The sequence below is a fragment of the Grampus griseus genome (assembly GCF_964374135.1).
Source record: "Grampus griseus genome assembly, chromosome: 6".
Taxonomy (NCBI): domain Eukaryota; kingdom Metazoa; phylum Chordata; class Mammalia; order Artiodactyla; family Delphinidae; genus Grampus; species Grampus griseus.
The window spans coordinates 10,252,725-10,273,843 of NC_139000.1; the positions used below are offsets into that span (position 1 = coordinate 10,252,725).

Genomic DNA, 21,119 nt, shown 5'->3' on the forward strand with positions numbered 1-21,119 from the left:
TTTTTTGGCCACACCGTGCGGCTGGTGGGATCTTAGTTCCCCAACCAAGGCTTGAATCTGGGCCTATGGCACTGAAAGCGCTGAGTCCTAACCACTGGACTGCCAGGGAATTCCCTCATTTTGATTCTTTTAAAGTGCCATTTTAACTGTAACAAAGGTTTTATTTATTTTAAAAATAACTGCAGAGTAAAATTGTGTCTGTGGAAATAGTAGGAAACCCTAATACATGGAAACATCGTGTGAGATCTAATCTTTAGGACTTTATTCATTGTCAGAGAAATTTGTTATAATGCTTAGGATACCTATTTCAGTTTAGTTCTTGAGTACTTAGAACTATATTGGGTTCAGGAATTAATCCTTTTCGTACAACTCAAAATCAGAAGAACAAACAATCTGATTAGAAAATGGTCAGAAGATCTGACTGGTTATTTTTCCAAAGAAGATGTACAGATGGTCAACAGGTACATGAAAATGTGCCCAACATTGTTAATCATCAGGAAAATGCAAATCGAAGCACAATGAGATATCACCTCACACCTGTCAGAATGGCTGTTATCAAAAAGACAAAAAAATACCACATGTTGGTGAGGATTGAAGAAAAGGGAGCCCTTGTGCACTGTTGGAGGGAATGTACATTGGTGCAGCCACCATAGAAGACCGTATGGAGGTTCTTAAAAAGTTAAAACTACCACAGGATCCAGCAATTCTATTTCTGGGCATTTATGCGAAAAAAATGAAAACACTAACTTGAAAAGATATATATACCCCCATATTCATTGAAGCATTATTTACAGTAGCCAAGATATGGAAGTAATGGAAGTGTCCACTGACGGATGAATGGATAAAGAAATTGTGGAATATATATATATATATATGTGAATATTCTTCAACCATTAAAAATGAAGGAAATCTTGGAATTTACAACCTGGATAGACCTTGAGGGCATAATGCTGAAATGAAATAAGTCACGCAAAGAAAGACAAATACCATATAATCTCACTTTATGTAGAATCTAAAAATAACAACAACAAAAACCAAAGCAAAAGAAAAGAAACAACCGAGCTCATGGGTACAGAGGACAGATTGGTGATTGCCAGCAGCAGAAGAGGGGGGTGGGGATGCAATGGGTGAAGGGGGTTAAAAAGTGCAAACTTACAGCTATAGCATAAGTATGTAATAGGGATATAATGTACAGTGTGGTAACTATAGTTAATAATACTGTATTGTATATTTGGAAGTTGCTAAAAAGTTGATCTTAAAAGTTCTCATCACAAGAAAAAATAATTTGATATCTACGTATGGTGATGGATGTTATTATTGTGAGTTATTGTGGTGATCGTTTCATGATATCATTCTGACTTAGAAAAGTGGGTAAGCAAATCCACCAGGGATTTATTTTCAGTGTTTCGTGTGAAGGGTCCTCATCATTTTATTTTTTTATTTTTATTTTTTAAATATTTATTTATTTATTTATTTGGTTGCACCGGTCTTAGTTGCAGCAGGCAGGCTCCTTAGTTGAAGCTTGCTGCCTTCTTAGTTGCGGCACGTGGGCTCCTTAGTTGTGGCCTGTGAACTCTTAGTTGTGGCATTCATGTCGGCTCTAGTTCCCTGACCAGGAATCGAATCCGGGCCCCCTGCATTGAGAGTGTGGAGTCTTAACCACTGCGCCACCAGGGAAATCCCAGGTCCCCTTCATTTTAAACAAGCCTTAATTATTTCTACAAAAACTAGATTTATGGTGAGTAAAGTATATATCTTCTCTATATGCTTTTGGGTTTTTGTTTGAGCAGATGTGGCTAGTGCCAATGCAAGTCTGTAGTTTACTGAGAGATTAGTACTTTGACTCTTCCTTTTTCTTTTCATTTTTAAGAAAATTTATTTTTGTCTGTGTTGGGTCTTCATTACTGCATGCATGCTTTCTCTAGTTGCAGCGAGCTACTCATCGTTGCAGTGCACGGGCTTCTCATTGCGGTGGCTTCTCTTGTTGCAGAGCATGGTCTCTAGGTGCACCGGCTCAGTAGCTGTGGCTCACGGGCTCAGTAGTTGTGGCGCACGGGCTTAGTTGTTCTGTTGCATGTGGGGTCTTCCCAGACCAGGGCTCGAACCCGTGTCCCCTGCATTGGCAGGCGGAGTCTTAACCACTGCGCCACCAGGGAAGCCCCTTTCTTTTCATTTTTAAAGAAAATTCATTTCACACACACACACAGAATAATATAGAACTATTAAAAAGATGTTGGTGGAGGTATAAATGAAAAGTTGCCCACAGTATGTGGTTAAATTTTAAAAAGCAAATTGTGAAAATAGTATGTTTTACATGATCTTGTTTTATCAGAAGTTCTCTGTTAAATTTATGTTCTATAAGCCATATTAACTCTTAGTGGGGACTCTTTGCTCTTAGTACTCAGTTTGGTCTCTTCTGGGGGGCTGATTTTCTCACGGTGTCTGGTGCATGTGAGTGTGTGTATTTTCTGTGCTTGTTTATATAAATGGAAGTGTTTTGTTCATTGTTAGACCTTGATTGGAAAGCGATCAGAACATCTGTAGGTCTGTTAGTTGCCCATGGTGGTGGGTTGGAGGGATGTGTGGCATTCTTCCCCACACTTTTCTCCGAAGAACCTCTTTGAGTTATGGAAATTAAACACATCTCTGCTTTCAAGCATTGATGTAGTTTTTGCACATTTCTTTTGAAATAGAAAAGATTCCTTGGGAATAATTAAAATAAGAGTTTTTTTGGTCGTCCCCCTCCCAACCCCCCATTTTTGTGTTGGTCTGAATAGAAAACAGAATCACAGTGCTTATAGAGAAAGAGAAATATATTGGGAGTGGCTCTGGACCAGTTTTGGACCTTCGGGGAAAGGGGTGAAGTGGGAGTCCAGGTGGAATAGCATCAGATTTTTTTTTTTAATAAATTTATTATTATTTTTTTTATGGCTGCATTGGGTCTTCGTTGCTGTGCGTGGCTTTCTCTAGTTGTGGCGAGCTGGGGCTACTCTTCGTTGTGGTGTGCAGACTTCTCATTGCAGTGGCTTCTCTTGTTGTGCAGCATGGGCTCTAGGCGCGTGGGATTCAGTAGTTGTGGCGCACGGGCTTAGTTGTTCCGTTGCATGTGGGATCTTCCCGGACCAGGGCTCGAACCCGTGTCCCCTGCACTAGCAGGCGGATTCTTAACCACTGCGCCCCCAGGGAAGTCCCAGAATCAGCTTTTAACATGGGGCCTGTGATTCCCAGCCTTCCCTTCACTGTTGGTGCTTATCTTTTGGCAAGCTTTCCTTTGTGTTTTCTCTTTCTTTCTTGAGTTCACAAGCTGGTTATTGAACTTATTATTGCAGTGTTAATATGCTTGCAGAAAAGTACACGTATTATAAGTGTATTTTTTGCAAACTGAACATATCCATGGGCCTTGTACTTGGACAAAGAAAGAGAACATAACAGCACGGCAGCAACCCCCTTATATTCCCTCACTTGGGCTTTTTAACTGTTTATGAGCAGAATGAAAAAGTATGTTTCAGTGCATGAAAGGCTAGAGTGTCTATATATGTAATGCCTTATTTGGGTACAATAAACTTTCTCTTTACTCTTGAAGGTGTATCTTTTCGCCTTATATGTAGTAAGTTGTCATCCAAGTTGTCAGAGCCTTTTCATTTTCCCAGCCATGAATATCTTTTTTTTTTCATGAATATCTTTTTTAAAATATTTTTTAAATGAGTGAGATTTTTGTAGTGGCCCAATATACAGCCAAATATTCCAACAGTAAGTAAAAAAGGTGCATTTTCTGATATCAGGCAGCAGGGCTTGATATAGATCTATTAGACCAACTTTATTTATTTATCGGAGTATTATTGCTTTACAATGTTGTGTTAATTTCTGCTGTACAACGAAGTGAATCAGCTACATGTATACATATATCCCTTCTCTCTTAACCTCCCTCCCACCCCCCATCCCAGCCCTCTAGGTCATCACAGAGCACCAAGCTGAGCTCCCTGTGCTATACAGCAGCTTCTCACTAGCTGTCTATTTTACACATGGTAGTGTATATATGTCAATGCTACTTTCTCAATTCATCCCATGCTCCCCTTCCCCGCCATGTCCACAAGTCCGTTCTCTACATCTGCGTCTCTTTTCCTGCCCTGCAAATAGGTTCATCTGTACCATTTTTCTAGATTCCGTATATACACGTTAATTTACGATGTTTGTGTTTCTCTTTCTGACTTCCTTCACTCTGTGTGACAGACTAGGTTCATGCACATCACTACAACTTGACTGAAAATACCTCCTTAAAATATGTGCATAATAAATAATCTCTTCTATCCACTCACCGTGTAAGAAAACATAGTCCAGAGAGTGAGAAATAGATTAAATGAATGGCGTATTGCTTATAATAGCTCTTGCATATGTAGTTACAGTAATAATGAAGTGAGAATGATGTTAGAAATAGCTTTCAATAATGTCAGAAAACCATCAAAAGCCGAAGTGCTTGCAGGGTTCTAGTTACCATGGTGACTAAGACTGTCGAAGCAGAATGGAATACTTGATGAGATTATTTAAGGCAGCATCTTGAGACATGTATTTGAGATATGCACCTGTGCCTACCAGTGATATCCATGACTTTTGAAACAGCAGAGGCCTGCAAATCACTAATTATTTGACTCCAGAGGAGCAAATACTCAAAGCCAAAATAAATGTTGGAGGCAATAAATAAACAAACAAATATGCAAAGAAGTGCACCAAAGTGAAGTGTATTGACCTTAAATAAAAATAATGGCAGAAATTTTTATTAAATATGCTCCTTATATTTCAAAGTAAAGAAGAAATCATCTACAATGCTTTCTTCAACAGCCTATTTTTAGGATGCCCTGGTTCCTATATAGGAAAGGATAACTGGGAAATTAACAGTTTTTTCCACTGTCCCCTTTCTCCCCCCACCCCCTCTTGCACTCTCTCTTACTTCTCTCGTCCCTCTTTTTTTTCCCCTTTCTCTTCCTTCTTCAAAAAGTTAATACTTTCCTAGAGGCAAAGTTCTGCGAACAGGTAATAATAAAGTATATGTTATTTCAGAGGTAATACCCTAAACTATCTGTACAAGCTTGTGATGCCTGCTTTCATTTTATATGGTTTGCTACCCAAAATAGTTGCACTTGCAGTTGAGGAGGGCTGCCACCAGGGTGCAGTAGGTGTCATAATCACGTGATCTAGAGAAGCATTGACTGACAAAAATTTAATGTGAGCCACAAATGTGATTTAAAATTTTTCTAGTAGGCAGATTTTAAAAATGTAAAAAGAAAAAAGTGAAATTAATTTTAACAGTATATTTTATTTGATCCAATATATCTAAAATATTTTCTTTCAACATGTAATCAATATAAAAAAAGTATTGAGATTCTTTTTTTTCATACTGAGTTTTTGAAGTACACTGAATATTTTATACTTTCACACATTTCAATTCTAATTAGACACATTTCAAGTACTCATTAGCCACATGTGGCTATTGGCTCAGGCAGAATTCCTCCACCTTTTAGCTTCTGTTCTCATAATGGTCCACTGTGCTTTCCAGTGGATACATACTGGCTGTTTTGGGAGGTTCTCTTCTTCATAGTCCATCCTCTGTCCCCATTGTTTCTTCTCTCTCTTCCTGCACAGATACTGATAGCGTGCAGGTCTTTTGGCTGTTGCTGATTTGTTCCCACCTGTTTGTATTTTGGGATTTGAAGGCTACCTTATCACTTACTATTTTAGTTTGCTAGGGCTATCATAACAAAATACCACACTCTGGGTGGCTTAAACAACAGAAGTTTATTCTCTCACACTTCTGGAGGCTGGAAGTCCAAGGTCAGCATGTTGGCAGGGTTGGTTCCTGCTGAAGCCTCTCTCCTTGGCTTGCTTGCAAATGGCCATTTGCTTGCTCTGATCTCACATGGTCGTCTCTTTGAGGACGTGCATCCCAGATGTCTCTCTGTGTGCCCTAATCTTCGGCTTATTAGGACACAACTCAGAGTTTTTGACTTGTCAAAACAAGTCACAATGTTATTGTCAACAGCATTCTAAGAGTGAGCTCCCAGAGAAGGACTTTACTAATGTAGAATCAAAATCTAGGTTGTTTTTCCCTGTGGTAGAAAGGAGAGAGTATTAGATTACAGGCGCAAAGGGGTTATGAATTTCAGTCATAACTCAACAGTTTACTGGCCATGAGTTCCCAGGCAAATCATTTAAGCTTTCTGATCCTCATTTTAGTGTGTGTGTGTGTGTGTGTGTGTGTGTGTGTGTCTGTGTGTTTATGTGTATTACACATACCTATGCTGGGGAAGCCATGCATTTTAGGACCGGACTAAGGAAAGAGAAACCAATGAAAGAGACTGTTAGAACAGAAAGAAGAGAGGGTTACAAGATGGTGAAGAAGTGATGAGCCATGTCAGTGTCATAGGGAGCACTGATATAAGGACTGGAAAGTAGCTATTGGACTTGGATTTTAGGTGTCGGTAGGCATCAATGATCTTAGCTAATTCAGTTTAGTAAAGATGGTCAATTTATAGAAACTTGGAAGAAACTTCGTAAGTGCCATCTCGACAACATCTCTGAGAAGTAGGTTTAATCATTTGCACTAATAGTCTCCCAACTTTCGCTGATAAGAGTTGAGGATTTTAAAACAGAGTGAGATTAGCATCGCGCTTTCGATTTCCTCTGAAAACTTGGCAAAAGAATATGAGCAGCCAATTTATAACAGAGGTGCCTTTGCAAAATGTGAAATAGAAGGTCATTTAGCTTATGGGATAATTCACACAGCCCCATTTAATTTAATTCCATGGACCATTAATTTCCTATCTCTACTGACAGTAATAATGACCAGATGGTATATTCAGAGTTTAAAACCAGAGTCAAGCTCTGAATAGTAGAGGAATTTATCTAAGACTCTTTATAAAGTACCTTAGTTAATTTTGGACTCTAATCCTATTAGAGTATAATAGCTTCTACGATATGTTTCACTAGAAAAAGGGTGATCATGGGATTTACCCTTTAGGAAGTTTTTTTTAAAAAAAAACTTAAACACTGTTTTGAAAAAGACATTGCTGTCTTTATAGCTGAGTGTTCAGACTGGAATGGTAGATGCACTAAATTCTTTTAACAAAAATTGTATAGAATTTAGTTTACATCGTTCATAGCTATAAATCAGAAAATACTTGTATATTACAACTTACGTTTGGAGCCTTGTTCTAACCCTTTTAGGCCGACCACATTTTATGTGCTTTTAGCCCTCATAGAAAAGTCCCTTCCCCTAAAGCCCTTTCCACCGAACACCTGAAATTATATAGTCATGAAATAAAATACTGAGTTCTAATTCTGTTTTCTCCCTTAATAAGATGTATTACTGAGGTTTATTAAATTTGTCAGTTTTGGAAATGCAAAGGAACTTGTAGGCAAATGCTTACTTGAAAATTTGCAGAGAGGCTTTACATAGTATCTTTAAAGAAGCACTCAAGGGTTATCAGTTCTCATGAAGTTAATGTTGCTGCCTAATGCTTTTATATAAAATACTGTCTTCCTAGCAGTAGCCACTTGGTAAGAGTCTTAAAGATTCTAACAGAAACTTCAATTTAAAAATAACTGATTAAAAAAAAAATAAAAACTGATTGGAGAAGCAAGAAGAACTTCAGTCCTGCAGCCTGTGGAACAAAAACCACATTCACAGAAAGCTGGACAAGATGAAAAGGCAGAGTGCTATGTACCAGATGAAGGAACAAGATAAAACCCCAGAAAAACAACTAAATGAAGTGGAAGTAGGCAACCTTCCAGAAAAAGAATTCAGAATAATGATAGTGAAGATGATCCAGGACCTCAGAAAAAGAATGGAGGCAAAGATCGAGAAGATGCAAGAAATGTTTAACAAAGACCTAGAAGAATTAAAGAACAAACAAACAGAGATGAGCAATACAATAACTGAAATGAAAACTACACTAGAAGGAATCAATAGCAGAATAACTGAGGCAGAAGAATGGATAAGTGACCTGGAAGACAGAATGGTGGAATTCACTGCCGTGGAACAGAATAAAGAACCAAGAATGAAAAGAAATGAAGACAGCCTAAGAGACCTCTGGGACAACATTAAAGGCAAACACATTCACATTATAGGGGTCCCAGAAGGAGAAGAGAGAGAAAAAGGACCTGAGAAAATATTGGAAGCGATTATAGTCGAAAACTTCCCTAACATGGGAAACGAAGTAGCCACCCAAGTCCAGGAAGTGCAGCGAGTCCCATAAAGGATAAACCCAAGGAGAAACACGCCGAGACACATAGTAATCAAATTGGCAAAAATTAAAGACAAAGAAAAATTATTGAAAGCAGCAAGGGAAAAACAACAAATAACCTACAAGGGAACTCCCATAAGGTTAGCAGCTGATTTCTCAGCAGAAGCTCTACAAGCCAGAAGGGAGTGGTGTGATATACTTAAAGTAATGAAAGGGAAGAACCTACAACCAAGATTACTCTACCCAACAAGTAGCTCATTCAGATTCGATGGAGAAATCAAAAGCTTTACAGACCAGCAAAAGCTAAGAGAAATCAGCACCACCAAACCAGCTCTACAACAAATGCTAAAGGAATTTCTCTAAGTGGGAAACACAAGACAAGAAAAGAACCTACAAAAACAAACCCAAAACAATTAAGAAAATGGTCATAGGAACATACATATCAATAATTACCTTAAACGTGAATGGATTAAATGCTCCAACCACAAGACTCAGGCTTGCTGAATGGATACAAAAACAAGACCCATCTATATGCTGTCTACAAGAGACCCACTTCAGACCTAGGGACACATACAGACTGAAAGTGAGGGGATGGAAAAAGATATTCCATGCAAATGGAAATCAAAAGAAAGCTAGAGTAGCAATACTCATATCAGATAAAATAGACTTTAAAATAAAGAATGTTACAAGAGACAGGGAAGGACACTACATAATGATCAAGGGATCAATCCAAGAAGAAGATATAACAATTATATATGCACCCAACACAGGAGCACCTCAATACATAAGGCACCTGCTAACAACTATAAAAGAGGAAATCGACAGTAACACAATAATAGTGGGGGACTTTAACACCTCACTTACACCAATGGATAGATCATCCAAAATGAAAATAAATAAGGAAACATAAACTTTAAATAGACCAGATAGATTTAATTGATATTTATAGGACATTCCATCCTAAAACAGCAGATTACACTTTCTTCTCAGGTGCGCACGGAACATTCTCCAGGATAGATAACATCTTGGGTCACAAATCAAGCCTCGGTAAATTTAAGAAAATTGAAATCATATCAGGCATCTTTTTTGACCACAACGCTATGAGATTAGAAATGAATTACAGGGAAAAAACCGTAAAAAACACAAACACATGGAGGCTAAACAATACGTTACTAAATAATCAAGAGATCACTGAAGAAATCAAAGAGGAAATCAAAACATACCTAGAGACAATGACCATGAAAACACGATGATCCAAAACCTATGGGGTGCAGCAAAAGCAGTTCTAAGAGAGAAGTTTATAGCTATACAGGCTACCTCAAGAAACAAGAAAAATCGCAAATAAACAATCTCACAAATAAACAATCTAACCTTACACCTAAAGGAACTAGAGAAAGAAGAACAAACAAAACCCAAAGTTAGCAGAAGGAAAGAAATAAAGATCAGAGCAGAAATAAATTAAATAGAAACAAAGAAAACAATAGCAAAGATCAATAAAACTAAAAGCTGGTTCTTTGAGAAGATAAACAAAATTGATAAACCATTAGCAAGACTCATCAAGAAAAAGAGGGAGAAGATTCAAATCAATAAAATTGGAAATGAAAAAGGAGACGTTACAACAGACACCGCAGAAATACAAAGCATCCTAAGAGACTACTACCAGCAACTCTATGCCAATGAAATGGACAACCTGGAAGAAATGGATAAATTCTTAGAAAGGTATAACCTTCCAAGACTGAACCAGGAAGAAAGAGAAAATATGAACAGAGCAATCACAAGTAATGAAATTGAAACTGTCATTAAAAGTCTTCCAGCAGGGTTTCCCCTGGTGGCGCAGTGGTTGAGAGTCTGCCTGCTGATGCATGGGACACGGGTTCATGCCCCGGTCCAGGAAAATCCCACATGCCGTGGAGCGGCTAGGCCCGTGAGCCATGGCCGCTGAGCGTGCGTATCCGGAGCCTGTGCTCTGCAACGGGAGAGGCCACAACAGTGAGAGGCCTGTGTACCAGGAAAAAAAAAAAAAATCTTCCAGCAAGCAAAAGTCCAGGACCAGATGGCTTCACAGTTGAATTCTATCAAACATTTAGGGATGAGCTAACACCCATCCTTCTCAAACTCTTCCAAAAAATTGCAGAGGAAGGAACACTGCCAAACTCATTCTGTGAGGCCACCATCACCCTGATAGCAAAACCAGACAGAGCTACTACAAAACAAGAAAATTACAGACCAATATCACTGATGAATATAGATGCAAAAATCCTCAACAAAATACTCGCAAACAGAATCCAACAACACATTAAAAGGATCATACACCATGATCAAGTGGGATTTATCTGAGGGATGCAAGGATTCTTCAGTATACGCAAATTAATCAATGTGATACACCATATTAACAAATTGATGAATAAAAACCATATGATCTTCTCAATAGATGCAGAAAAAACTTTTGACAAAATTCAACACCCATCTATGATAAAAACTCTCCAGAAAGTGGGCATAGAGGGAACCTACCTCAACATAATAACCTCCATATACGACAAACCCAAAGCCAACATCGTTCTCAAGGGTGAAAAACTGAAAACATTTCCTCTAAGATCAGGAACAATACAAGGTTGCCCACACTCACCGCTATTATTCAATAAAGTTTTGGAAGTTTTAGCCACAGCAGTCTGAGAAGAAAAAGGTATAAAAGGAATCCAAATCGGAAAAGAAGAAGTAAAACTGTCACTGTTTGCAGATGACATGATACTATACATAGAGAATCCTAAAGATGCTACCAGAAAACTACTAGAGCTAATCAATGAACTTGGTAAAGTTGCAGGATACAAAATTAATGCACAGACATCTCTTGCATTCCTATACACTAATGATGAAAAATCTGAAAGTGAGATTAAGGAAACACTCCCATTTACCACTGCAACAAAAAAGAATAAAACACCTAGGAATAAACCTACCTAAAGAGACAAAAGACCTGTATGCAGAAAACTACAAGACACTGATGAAAGAAATTAAAGATGATACCAACAGATGGAGAGATATACCATGTTCTTGGATTTGAAGAATCAACATTGTGAAAATGACTATACTACCCAAAGCAATCTACAGATTCAGTGCTATCCCTATCAAATTGCCAATGGCATTTTTTTTACAGAATTAGGAAAAGAAATCTTAAGATTTGTATGGAGGCACAAAAGACCCCGAATAGCCAAAGCAGTCTTGAGGGAAAAAATGGAGCTGGAGGAATCAGACTCCCTGACTTCAGACTATACTACAAAGCTACAGTAATCAAGACAATATGGTACTGGTACAGAAACAGAACCATAGATCAATGGAACAAGATAGAAAGCCCAGAGATAAACCCATGCACCTATGGTCAACTAATCTATGACAAAGGAGGCAAGGATATACAATAAGTGGTGCTGGGAAAACTGGACAGCTACATGTAAAAGAATGAAATTAGAGCACTCCCTAACACCATACAGAAAAATAAACTCAAAATGGATTAGAGACCTAATTTTAAGAGCGGACACTGTAAAACTCTTAGAGGAAAACACAGGAAGAACACTCTGTGACATAGGTCACAGCAAGATCTTTTTTGATCCACCTGCTAGAGTAATGGAAATAAAAACAAAAATAAACAAATGGGACCTAATGAGACTTAAAAGCTTTTGCACAGCAAACGAAACCATAAACAAGACGAAAAGACAACCCTCAGAATGGGAGAAAATATTTGCAAATGAATCAGCGGACAAAGGATTAATCTCCAAAATATATAAACAGCTCATGCAGCTCAATATTAAAGAAACAAACAACCTAATCCAAAAATGGGCAGAAGACGTAAATAGACATTTCTCCACAGAGAAGGCATACAGATGGCCAAGAAGCACATGAAAAGTTGCTCAACATCACTAATTATTAGAGAAATGCAAATCAAAAGTACAGTGAGGTATCACCTCACACCAGTTAGAATGGGCATCATCAGAAAATCCACAAACAACAAATGCTGGAGAGGGTGTGGAGAAAAGGGAACCCTCTTGCACTGTTGGTGGGAATGTAAATTGATACAGCCACTATGGAGAACAGTATGGAGGTTCCTTAAATATCTAAAAATAGAATTACCATATGATCCAGCAATCTCACTACTGGGCAAACACCCAGAGAAAACCATAATTCAAAAAGACACATGCACCCCAATGTTCATTGCAGCACTATTTACAATAACCAGGTCATGGAAGCAACCCAAATGCCCATCGACAGACGAATGGATAAAGAAGCAGTGGTACATATATACAATGGAATATTACTCAGCCATAAAAAGGAACGAAACTGGGTCATTTGTTGAGATGTGGATGGATCTAGAGACTGTCATACAGAGTGAAGTAAGTCAGAGAAAAACACATATCGTATATTAATGTACATATGTGGAACCTAGAAAAATGGTACAGATGAACCTGTTTGCAGGGCAGAAATAGAGACACAGATGTAGAGAACAAATGTATGGACACCAGGTGGGGAAAGCGGTGGTGGTGGTGGTGGTGGTGGATGAATTGGGCGATCGGGATTGACATGTATACACTGATGTGTTAAAATTGATGACTAATAAGAACCTGCTGTATAAAAAAATAAATAAAAACTTAAAAAAAACAAAACTAGTACTAAAATTTCTTTGGGTTATTTGTATGGAAATATGTTAATATAAATGTTTCAGACATACATGAAATTCCTAAAAATCTTATATGTTCTGGTATAATGTTATAAGTCATAATTCTAGTTAGTATTTTAAAATGTATATCTCAGAAATAACTAAAAAAAATAAAAATAAAAATAACTGATTAGCTCTTCCTAATGCACCCTCTCACTAGAGATCCATGGAGACATAAAAAGGATAAAAACTTGCAATAAATTTGGAAACTAGTGTCTGTAGTTAACCTATTCGGTAATCTGAAATGAGTTTCTACTTATCGTAAGGGTAATGGAAATAGATTTAAAACTGGAATTGCTAGTTCAGTCTTGTATTGTAGTGTCTGAAAATTTTGGGTAGGAAAACCTTTTGCTTTTTTACTCATTGTCTTAACATCTGGTACAGAAATGCACATCTTCTTTTACTCATTAATTCCACTTACAGAAATTTGCCTTTTACTCATATCACATAACTATTCAAGTTTATTAGTATGAAGATGTTTATTGCAGCATTTTTATGACAGGGAAAAACTGGAAGCAATATGAATGTCCATCAGGAGGGGATTGGTTAAGTAGATTGGTTCATTATATACGACACTCTACACAGTAAATATTGATGTAATTCTATATGCATTAAAGAAACCTGATATATTATTAAACTAAAAAGGCATGTTAGAGAATATTATATATAGTTTGATCCCATTTATGTAAAATAATAGATAAACTGACATATATTTAAATATAGAGAGAAAATGCATTTTCAGTGGTGGTTATTTCTGGGAACTAGAAAGGAGAAGCAGTAAGGTGTTTTTTATTTCTTGCTTTATACATTGTATAGTATTTTTGTTTTCTAAGAGACATATTTTCAAAACTGAAAAAGAGGGACTTCCGTGGTGGCGCAGCGGTTAAGAATCCACCTGCCACTGCAGGCAACATGGGTTCGAGCCCTGGTCTGGCAAGATCCCACATGCCGCGGAGCAACTAAGCTCGTACGCCACAACTACTGAGCCCGTGCACCTAGGGCCCGTGCTCCGCAACAAAGAGAAGCCACCGCAATGAGAAACCTGTGCACCGCGACGAAGAGTAGTCCCCGCTCACTGCAACTAGAGAAAACCTGTGCCCAGCAATGAAGACCCAACACAGCCATAAATAAATAAATAAATAAATAAATAAATAAATAAATAAATAAATAAATAAATAAATAAATATATTTGTTTATTTTTAAACAAATTGAAAAAGAAAGAAAAGCATAAGGTCTCTGTGACAGATTGTTTTTAAAAGTCATTCCCTTCCCCATATCCATGCCCATGAGTCATCCCCCTCTCACACTGAAGCTGGGCTTGGCCATGAGATTTGTTTTGCCTAATGGGACAGTGCAAAGATGATGGAAAGTCTTAAAAAGAAAAATGCATATCTGAGCTGCCCTCCCTTTTGCTGCTGTTGGGATCCTTGCAACCACCTCATGTAAATGGACCCAAGCTAGCCTGTTAGATGATGAGAAACATGTGACCCAGCACCTTAGCTGCCAGCCAGGCTAAACATTCAAGGGAGGCCATCCACTACTAGCTGTCCACAGTTGCATGAGTGAGATAAGAAGTGTACCATGATGTAATCAATGAGTATTTATTATTCCTTTATAACACAAATGGCTTTTGAGAGTACAACGCTCTCAGGATTTCATTGACTCTGTCTGTTTGATTCAGGTTAGCTTCCACATACCAATAGCCATGCCCACAATATTTCGAGACACTCCCCTCTCTCTCTTCTAGACTCTTTTACAGGTAACCTTGAGCTTATCAGCCTTCTACAAGACAGCCAAATCCTTAGATTCTTTCCCCAGATCTATTTTGTCCCCCTGAAAGAATGTACTTGGCGCCACTTTCATAAATTTCTTCACAGGCTTTAATGAAGAGGCTTTGCCCTGGGGATGAGACTGTCTATAGCTGCTTATAGCTAGCATTTCTCAACTGGGTCTTTTACATTTATGCATTAGAAATTGTTGTATTTTTCAATCTTGAAAGTTCTGGAATTTGTGGATTTCCTCTTTTCCTTTTCAGCCCTGCTCGCAGCTAGTTCTTTTTTGAGTTCATCTCTTTCTCATATTTTGTTACGTGTGCCTAATAGCATACTGTTTCCTGGCTTATTTGTATAAATCCACAAGTTCATTAGTCACATTATCTACTTTCCAAGTTATTGCAGGCAAATGCAGTTTGCCACTGTATTATATGACAGCCTTCAGTAACAGTTACTTGACACTCAGTCTCAATGCCAGTGTCACATAATGTATTTCTTAGGACAGTAACCTACTCCTGGTACCGGTTTCTCTACTGGCTTTTCCTGTAATAACTCTACTAGCTGCTATAATAACTCCAACATTTTAGTACCTTACTATAGTAGAAATTTATTTCCGGCTCCCATGTTAGTTACAAGTTGTCTGCAGTTCTGAGGTTCCATTAAATGTGCCTTCTGTGTTCCAGGCTGAGGAGCAGCCCTATCTTGGTCTTAGGTCAGAGGGAAAAGTAAAAGTGCTGAACCATGTAATACCTCTTAAATCTTCTTCTCAGACATGTGGTAGATAACTTATATTTCATTGGCCAAAGCAAGTTAAATGGCCAGGCCCAAGGACAAGGATATATAGTTTCACTTATAGGGAGGGGGTAGAATAGTTGAGAACAACAATACCACCTGCACATCCACTTCTAGATTTATTCCCTAAAGCAATGTTTTTCCAAGTGCTGAGTTCTTAGCTGAAGACAAACATGTGGAAGTTATCGGTATATAAGTAAATATGAATACGAGCACCCAGAAAGAAGGGAGATAGTGCTAGAAACCTCATGGGAGAGGCATCTGCAGAGGAGCCTACAAATGAGCTGTCAGAGGTAGGAGAGAAGAACAGGAAAGAATGTGTACTGGACCCCCGTAATAGAACTATTTCTGCCCTAAAAAATGTAACTTTTTTTTTTTTAAGGAAAGCCTGAATGCAAGTGCTTTAAATCCATCCAGTTTGTATCATCATAAGACTCAATTTCCAAGTAGCATACGAGTTTTAAAATTAATATATGTTTACTTGTCATTACAGAGATTTGCCACAGTATGGGCAGAAGCAGTGGCAGTCTTATTTTGGAAGAACTTTTGATGTTTACACCAAACTCTGGAAGTTCCAGCAGCAGCACCGGTAAAGGATTTTTACAGTTAAAGGAGAGTGAGGGTCCATTTTTTATTAGTAACAGTTTGACTAATATATACCACCGCAGTGCTTTTTATCTCTTTGTGTATCTTAATATATTTCATCTTTGTGACCCAAATGAAAGCAAACTGATTTTTCCCCATTTATTTAAGGTTTTCAAATGTAAATACTATTTGATTTTTAAAGACAATATTATCTGAAATGGTGCAGATTAACTCTAACATGGATAGGCAGATTCATGGTTTCATTCTAAAAATAGATGTTGTTTTTTGGGCAAAGCTATTTGGCGGGGGTGGGGGGGGTTGCTTCTAATTTTCATGCATGTAGCTCAAAGAAGTTTGTTTTTATATTTCAACTTACTTTAAATAGACATTTTATAAATGCTTTTTGAATTTAATTGAATGATTATGTTGAAATCTCATGAAAAATTCATGAATTTCAATTTATGTATTCAAAATTTCATGATGAATTGGGTGATACTTTATCCTATTAAATTAACAGATTTGGTTATTTTTGAAATTTATATTCTCTTATTTCTATTTTCTTATTTCCTATGTAAAACAGACAAGTCTTGGATAATCGGTATGGCTTGAAGCGGTGGCAAATAGGGGAAATTGCTTCTAAGATTGGGCAGCTATACTACCATTATTAGTAAGTGAATTGCAAATGGAAAACATAAAGCATTGTCCTGATTTGAACACAGCATGCAGAAGTATGCATCGATACATACCTGGTAGGAGGGAAAACTGAGGAGTTACAAATGAAATCCTAAAAGGTCAGATCATATTGATCAAGACAGCATTTTTAAATGCCCTTCCATAATCAAAGTGACATTATTTGTTTCAGAGGCTCACCTTCCACACAGTTCGTTTGGTCAGACTCATTTGTAAACTTAAAGGAGTATGATCTTGGTTTTAGATAAAAGATAAATACTAAATGAATTTTATGGTTCTTAATGGCTTCACCTGAATCTTGATACCGTACAGAGACATATCATAACTGGTATGTTTGAAGGAGTGGTTTTCAGGAGGATACCTTAAAGCTCATCTTCATATATGTCTAAAAGGTTACATGAAGTCAATAAAGATACTTTAAATTGTATCCTTAGTGCAATATCATCTGTATAGTCCCACCCATGAGTCAAGGAAAGAAGAGAGCTCCTTTTAGGATCTAAATATCTCATTGTCATTAAGTGATACCAGGTGTTTCATAAAAAGGCTTGGACCATTTATAGTTTAATAGGCCAGAAAATTCCTTCCTTTCCCTGTCTTTTGGCATGCCACCCAGATTCCCATCATTAAAATCACCTTCCCTGGTAGAATATTTTCTTAAGAAATCCCTTATAACACTACAAATGTTATTGTATGTCAACTATACTCCAATTAAAAAAACAAACTAGAAATGTTAAACAGAAAATCCAACTCACCAGCATCCTATGAAGATTAATATGGATTAGTCCATTTCTGAGTCCTCTGAGAAAAAACTAAAGAAATGAGCCAAAGGACAAATTACTAGATGAATTTGGGGAAGGTCAGGAAAGACCTGGTCCCAGGTGGGAAGATTTAACTGAGTGGAAGGCTGTTTGGAGAGGCCCTTCGAAGAATGAGAATAACGTGTACTCTGGGTTGCCATCAAAAAAGGCTTGGGAGTGGCGGGGAGGTGTTTTTTTTTATTATCGTTACTATTCTTTTTATACATTTTAAGGGTGATATGATTATTGCTTTGCTGACTCAAATTTAGGATAGTCATTCCCATCCCCTGGAGTAGAGGAAGAGAGGAATAATGGAACAAGTATTTATCATGGTGAAGAGATTGAGATCCTGTCAAATGTAAAGAGTTTCTTTTTCTTCTCATAGCCTGCGCACATCTGAGACCAGCTATCTGAATGAAGCTTTCTCCTTCTATTCTGCAATCAGACAAAGATCATATTATTCTCAAGTCAATAAAGAGGACAGGTATGCACCTACCATTTTCAGAAAGAAGAAGATAAAGCACTCAGCATTTTTAGTCTGTGGAAATTATGCAGAAAATCACACATTTATTTATAACTTTAATTCATTTAATGGGATTTATTGAGTGCCTGCTATATGCTAGACCTTCTTAAGCATACAGAGATGTGTTACCTAAAAACAATAAATATTACAGATGTTGTAACAGATGTCACAGTACCAGGGTAGAGTCAGAGCACAAAGGAAGGGTGGATTATTTCTTTATGAGAGATTGGGGTCACACGAAGTTTCATAGAAAAGAAACAACTCCAAAATGAGGCTTAGCTGATACCTTTGTTCTGTTTAGCCTGTGTCATCTTAGCTCGTATACATTCAAAACCCTGTTGACAACTGTCATATAGGACTAAAGAAAAGGCTGTAATGCTGTTTGAGTTTTCTTTTATAAATCGAATACCATTTTGCAGTTGTGTAGCTCCACTGCTAGGGAAAAAAAATCATGTAGAAGTTATTCATCCCCAATAGTAATCTGTTGAGCACTTATTATGTATCTCGCAGTGTGGTCAATGCTAGGGTGAGAGAAGGAAAATGAAAAGAAGCCGGGCAAGTGTACTCTTTCCCTTTTAATATTTATTTATTTTTATTTCTTTATTTTCTTTATCTTTTTGGCTGTGTCAGGTCTTAGTTTCAGCATGCGAGATCTTCATTGAGGCAAGCGGGATCTTTCATTGTGGTGCGCGGGCTCTTCTTGTGGCACGTGGGCTTCTCTCTAGTTGTGGCATGTGGGTTCCAGGGCGTGTGGGCACTGTAACTGTGGTGCGCGGGCTCCAGAGCACATGGGCTCTGTAGTTCACAGTGTGCGGGCTCTCTTGTTGAGACGCATGAGCTCAGTAGTTGTGGCACGGGCTTAGTTGCCCCACAGCATGCGGGATCTTAGTTCCCCGGACGAGGGATTGAACCCGTGTTCCCTGCATTGGCAGATGGTTTCTTTACCACTGGACCACCAGGGAAATCCCTCTCTTTTCCTTTTAGATGATTACCTTTTCATGGGTGTCCCAGACATATTTGGAGTACAGGTAGATTCCAGATGAGAAAGTAATTATTGAAATAATCAGGGATCTGCTGGAGAATCTTTATTGCTAGCATTCCAGGAATTGTTGGAATATCTGAAAGTTCTTTCTACTCTCAGCAACAGAACTCACAGTTGTTATATAAGTGGAAAGATTATATTCTCTTAGAAATAGAAGAAAACATAGTTTTTACCTATTTTTCTAGAGAACACTTTGTGGTTGGCTACCATAAGCTTTCCAGCTAAACAGCAACATTTTGGGGAAAGCCCCACTCTTGTAAATCCCCTTCATTCCCGTGCAAATCTTATTCACACTTGTCTAAAGGAGTTTGCTTGAAACAAGTGAGGTGTGTGGATGCTGAAGTCTACATTTTTCCCCCAAGACTTTTTGGCCTTACTTCCTCCTTCTATCAGGAAGTTCCATCAATTACTATCCTTTCAGATTTTCTTATGGTTTGCTTCAGATACTTTCACTATAGATGTATTTCCTCCAACTTCCCCTTTTTTTGCATTCATGTTGTACAATTTGTCTGAATTCTTGGTGAGATAAATTATATCCCTAAAAAAATGCAAAAGGGCTATGTAACACTTTATGAGTATGAAAAATACATATAAGCAAAGAACTATTTTAAGCAATAGTAAAATACCTTATATAATTCACTTTTCCGCATTTTCTAATTTGCCAAAAGGGAAATTGGCCTTAGGTCCCTTGGCTTAAAACCCAACAGTCTGACTTACTAAAATCATTTTCTACACTAATAGCAAACACCACATATGAATTGTTTTCCTGTGCTGCCTCCTAGAGCAGGGTAGACGAACAGAGGTGGGATTATTTGGAACCAGGATGACAAAATCTCTTGCCTTAGGCCACTAACATAGCATCAAAGGACAGTCCAGTCTGTGAAATCTTGACCTTGTTCCCTGTACCTTAGGAAAGATTTTGTTCAGTTGGTAAGTTGTTTGTTTCTCAGTTCATCGAGGGCAAGGGGGCCAGTCAAGGTAGCAGTTGGCAGCAGCTGCTAAAATCAACAGCTGGTAGATTAAACCTGAGTAAGAAAGTATTCCACAATTTCACAGTAGCTTTAAAAAGCAAAAATCTCTCCTCCAAAGGCCAAGTTCTCTCTGCATTGTCTCAGTACCTAAGGACTGTGTCAAAGCCAGGAGGAATGGTATGTTCCAACAATTACCAAGGTGACTGCCTATCACCAAACATACACAACTCTCAGCATGTCCTAATTCCATGGCCCATCGTGTTTGGCGGAGAAGACAATAGCACATAATCACTTGTCCTAGAAGCTGCAAACCCTGATGGTTGTAAATGACTAAGGCTGAATCTGGTCAGAGTTAGATCCTGAGAAGGTGAAGTTTCCAAGCACGCAGAGGCTGGGGGGAGATGTTTCAGTTAGCCACCCAGAAAAACAGTTTCTCAGGCAGATGTGTCAAGAGTCAGCATCTTACAAGTAGTGGTCCTAACAGGTTAGACGAGGCGGCAATTATGGAGTGCCAGAAGAACTTTGCCAAAGAAAATCATGTCACCTCTAGTGGTGACAGTACTGAAGTTTTTATTTTTTTTTTGCGGTATGCGGGCCTCTCACTCTTGTGGCCTCTCCCGTTGCGGAGCACAGGCTCCGGACGCACAGGCTCAGCGGCCATGGCTCACGGGCCTAGCCGCTCCGCAGCATGTGGGATCTTCCCAGACTGGGGCATGAACCCATGTCCCCTGCATCGGCAGGCAGACTCTCAACCACTGCGCCACCAGGGAAGCCCTTAATTTTTTTTATTGGGGTGTAGTTGTTTTACAGTGTTGTGTTAGTTTCTACTGTAACGTCTTCCGTATAGTCTTAACTTAAACATTACTCTCGCTAAGATGCCTTCTCTCACCCAAGATCCTGTCCTGTGGGCTCAAATTGTAATCATTGTAATATTTTGTAATATTACATCATTGTAATATTTATTCCAGTATTTTAAGTATTTATCTGTCTCCTCTACATTTTAAATAC

At 38.2% G+C, this 21,119-nt stretch overlaps 1 protein-coding gene across 2 annotated transcripts in view; it reads left to right on the forward strand.

The window, feature by feature from the left end:
• The window catches only part of SCAI (suppressor of cancer cell invasion), a gene marked incomplete at its 3' end in the record, with an annotated part of 136,628 nt that overhangs the window by 77,449 nt on the left and 38,060 nt on the right, over positions 1 to 21,119 (forward strand). For both annotated transcript variants that reach the window (XM_082656971.1, XM_082656972.1), the window contains 3 exons: positions 15,997 to 16,092; positions 16,669 to 16,755; positions 17,961 to 18,059. In XM_082656971.1, coding sequence (XP_082513097.1) covers positions 15,997 to 16,092; positions 16,669 to 16,755; positions 17,961 to 18,059 — 282 coding nt within the window. The remainder of the gene's footprint in view (positions 1 to 15,996; positions 16,093 to 16,668; positions 16,756 to 17,960; positions 18,060 to 21,119) is intronic.